Source organism: Formica exsecta, unplaced genomic scaffold (assembly GCF_003651465.1).
Source record: "Formica exsecta isolate Colony F162 unplaced genomic scaffold, ASM365146v1 C16426270, whole genome shotgun sequence".
NCBI lineage: Eukaryota > Metazoa > Arthropoda > Insecta > Hymenoptera > Formicidae > Formica > Formica exsecta.
In genome coordinates, this window is record NW_021848127.1 from 1 (window position 1) to 1,558 (window position 1,558).

The 1,558-nt window shown below is 35.7% G+C and overlaps 1 protein-coding gene across 1 annotated transcript; it reads left to right on the top strand.

Annotated features, from left to right (window-relative positions):
* Window positions 1–97: 97 nt before the first annotated feature.
* Window positions 98–1,494, top strand: LOC115245232 (glutamine--fructose-6-phosphate aminotransferase [isomerizing]-like; the record flags this gene model as incomplete). The annotated part of the gene is made up of 2 exons (XM_029823490.1): window positions 98–247; window positions 343–1,494. Coding segments are annotated over 2 exons (1,302 nt in total), but the record flags the coding sequence as incomplete, so codon positions are not given.
* Window positions 1,495–1,558: the final 64 nt, after the last annotated feature.

Genomic DNA, 1,558 nt, shown 5'->3' on the forward strand with positions numbered 1-1,558 from the left:
ATAGATCAAATAAAACGTGGTGATACAGTCATTACTTCTGGCGGGATAATAGGTGAAGTTAATAAAGTTGATGAGGCAAATGCACAATTTATAATAGAAATAGCACCAAAAGTTGAGGTGAAAGTCCTAAAGTCCGCTATATCTGAAGTTTTAAACAAAGAAACTCAAAAAGTGGCAGCTAAACCAATTGAAAAAGGCAAAATCGAAAAGAGTGATAAAAAGAATAAAAATCAACCACCAGAGGAAAGTAAAAAGGGAAAAGATGATAAAGGCAAAAATGCTGCATAACTTTAAAAGAAAGTTCATTTGGTGATCCATTTGTGTGCGGAATATTTGGTGTAGTAAGTAGCGGTGATTCAGTAATACCAACTTTACTAACTGGGTTGCAAAAATTGGAATATAGGGGATATGATTCCTCAGGTATAGCAATCATAAATAACGAAGGCGAGATAGAAGTCAAAAAATCAGAAGGTAAAGTTAAAAGATTGTATGAAGTTGTTGATGAAAGCAAGATGTCTCACAGTACAGTTGGTATAGCACATACTCGCTGGGCTACACATGGAGTTCCAGGCCTTAAAAATGCTCATCCCATTCATACAAATAATGTTGTTGTTGCTCATAACGGCATAATTGAGAATTACAATCTGCTAAAAAAGGGTCTAGAAGAAAGGGGAATGTTATTCCATACTGATACTGACACAGAAATCATACCAAATATGCTAACCTTATATCTTGATGAAGGATTGTCGCCAGTTGATTCTCTATTTAAGTGTTTAAACAACTTAAATGGCTCATTTGCCTTGGTCTTATTATTTGCAGAATATCCAGATGCCTTATTTGTTGCGAAGAGAAATTTGCCTTTAGCAATAGGCTATAACTGTAACACAGTGTTTGCTGCATCTGACTCTAATGCTTTAAGTGCATTTGTAGAAAGAATATCGTATTTGGAAGATGGTGACATTGCAGTGATAAAATCTAGTGGAGTTAGTATATACAACAATGGTACACAAGTTAAACGTAGTATAGAAAATAGTAGTCCAAGTGATTTTCTAATTAGCAAAAATGGGTATCCTAGCTTCATGTTAAAAGAGATTTTTGAGCAACCGCGTGCATTAAACAAAACAATAAATCAATTTTACAAGCAATATAAAGAGGTCAACAAAAAATTGTTTTCTGAGCTGAGTTACATTACTATAGTTGGATGCGGGTCATCTTATTTTGCCGGGCTAATAGCAAAATATTGGCTGGAAAGTGTCGCTCAAGTTCGAGTATATCTAGAAATCTCATCAGAATTTAGGTATAGCAACGTCAAGCTAGAAGAAGGCAGCATTGGGTTATTCATCTCTCAATCTGGCGAAACTGCAGATACCATAGAAGCGCTGCGTTATGCGAAATCACAGAAGCAAACAATCATTAGTATAACTAACACATTTAACAGCAGCATTGAAAAGATCTCAGATATTGTGTTACATACTCTTGCTGGGCCAGAAATTGGTGTTGCTTCAACAAAAACCTTTTCTGCGCAACTTGCAACTTTAGCATGCTTTGCCGTGGAGCT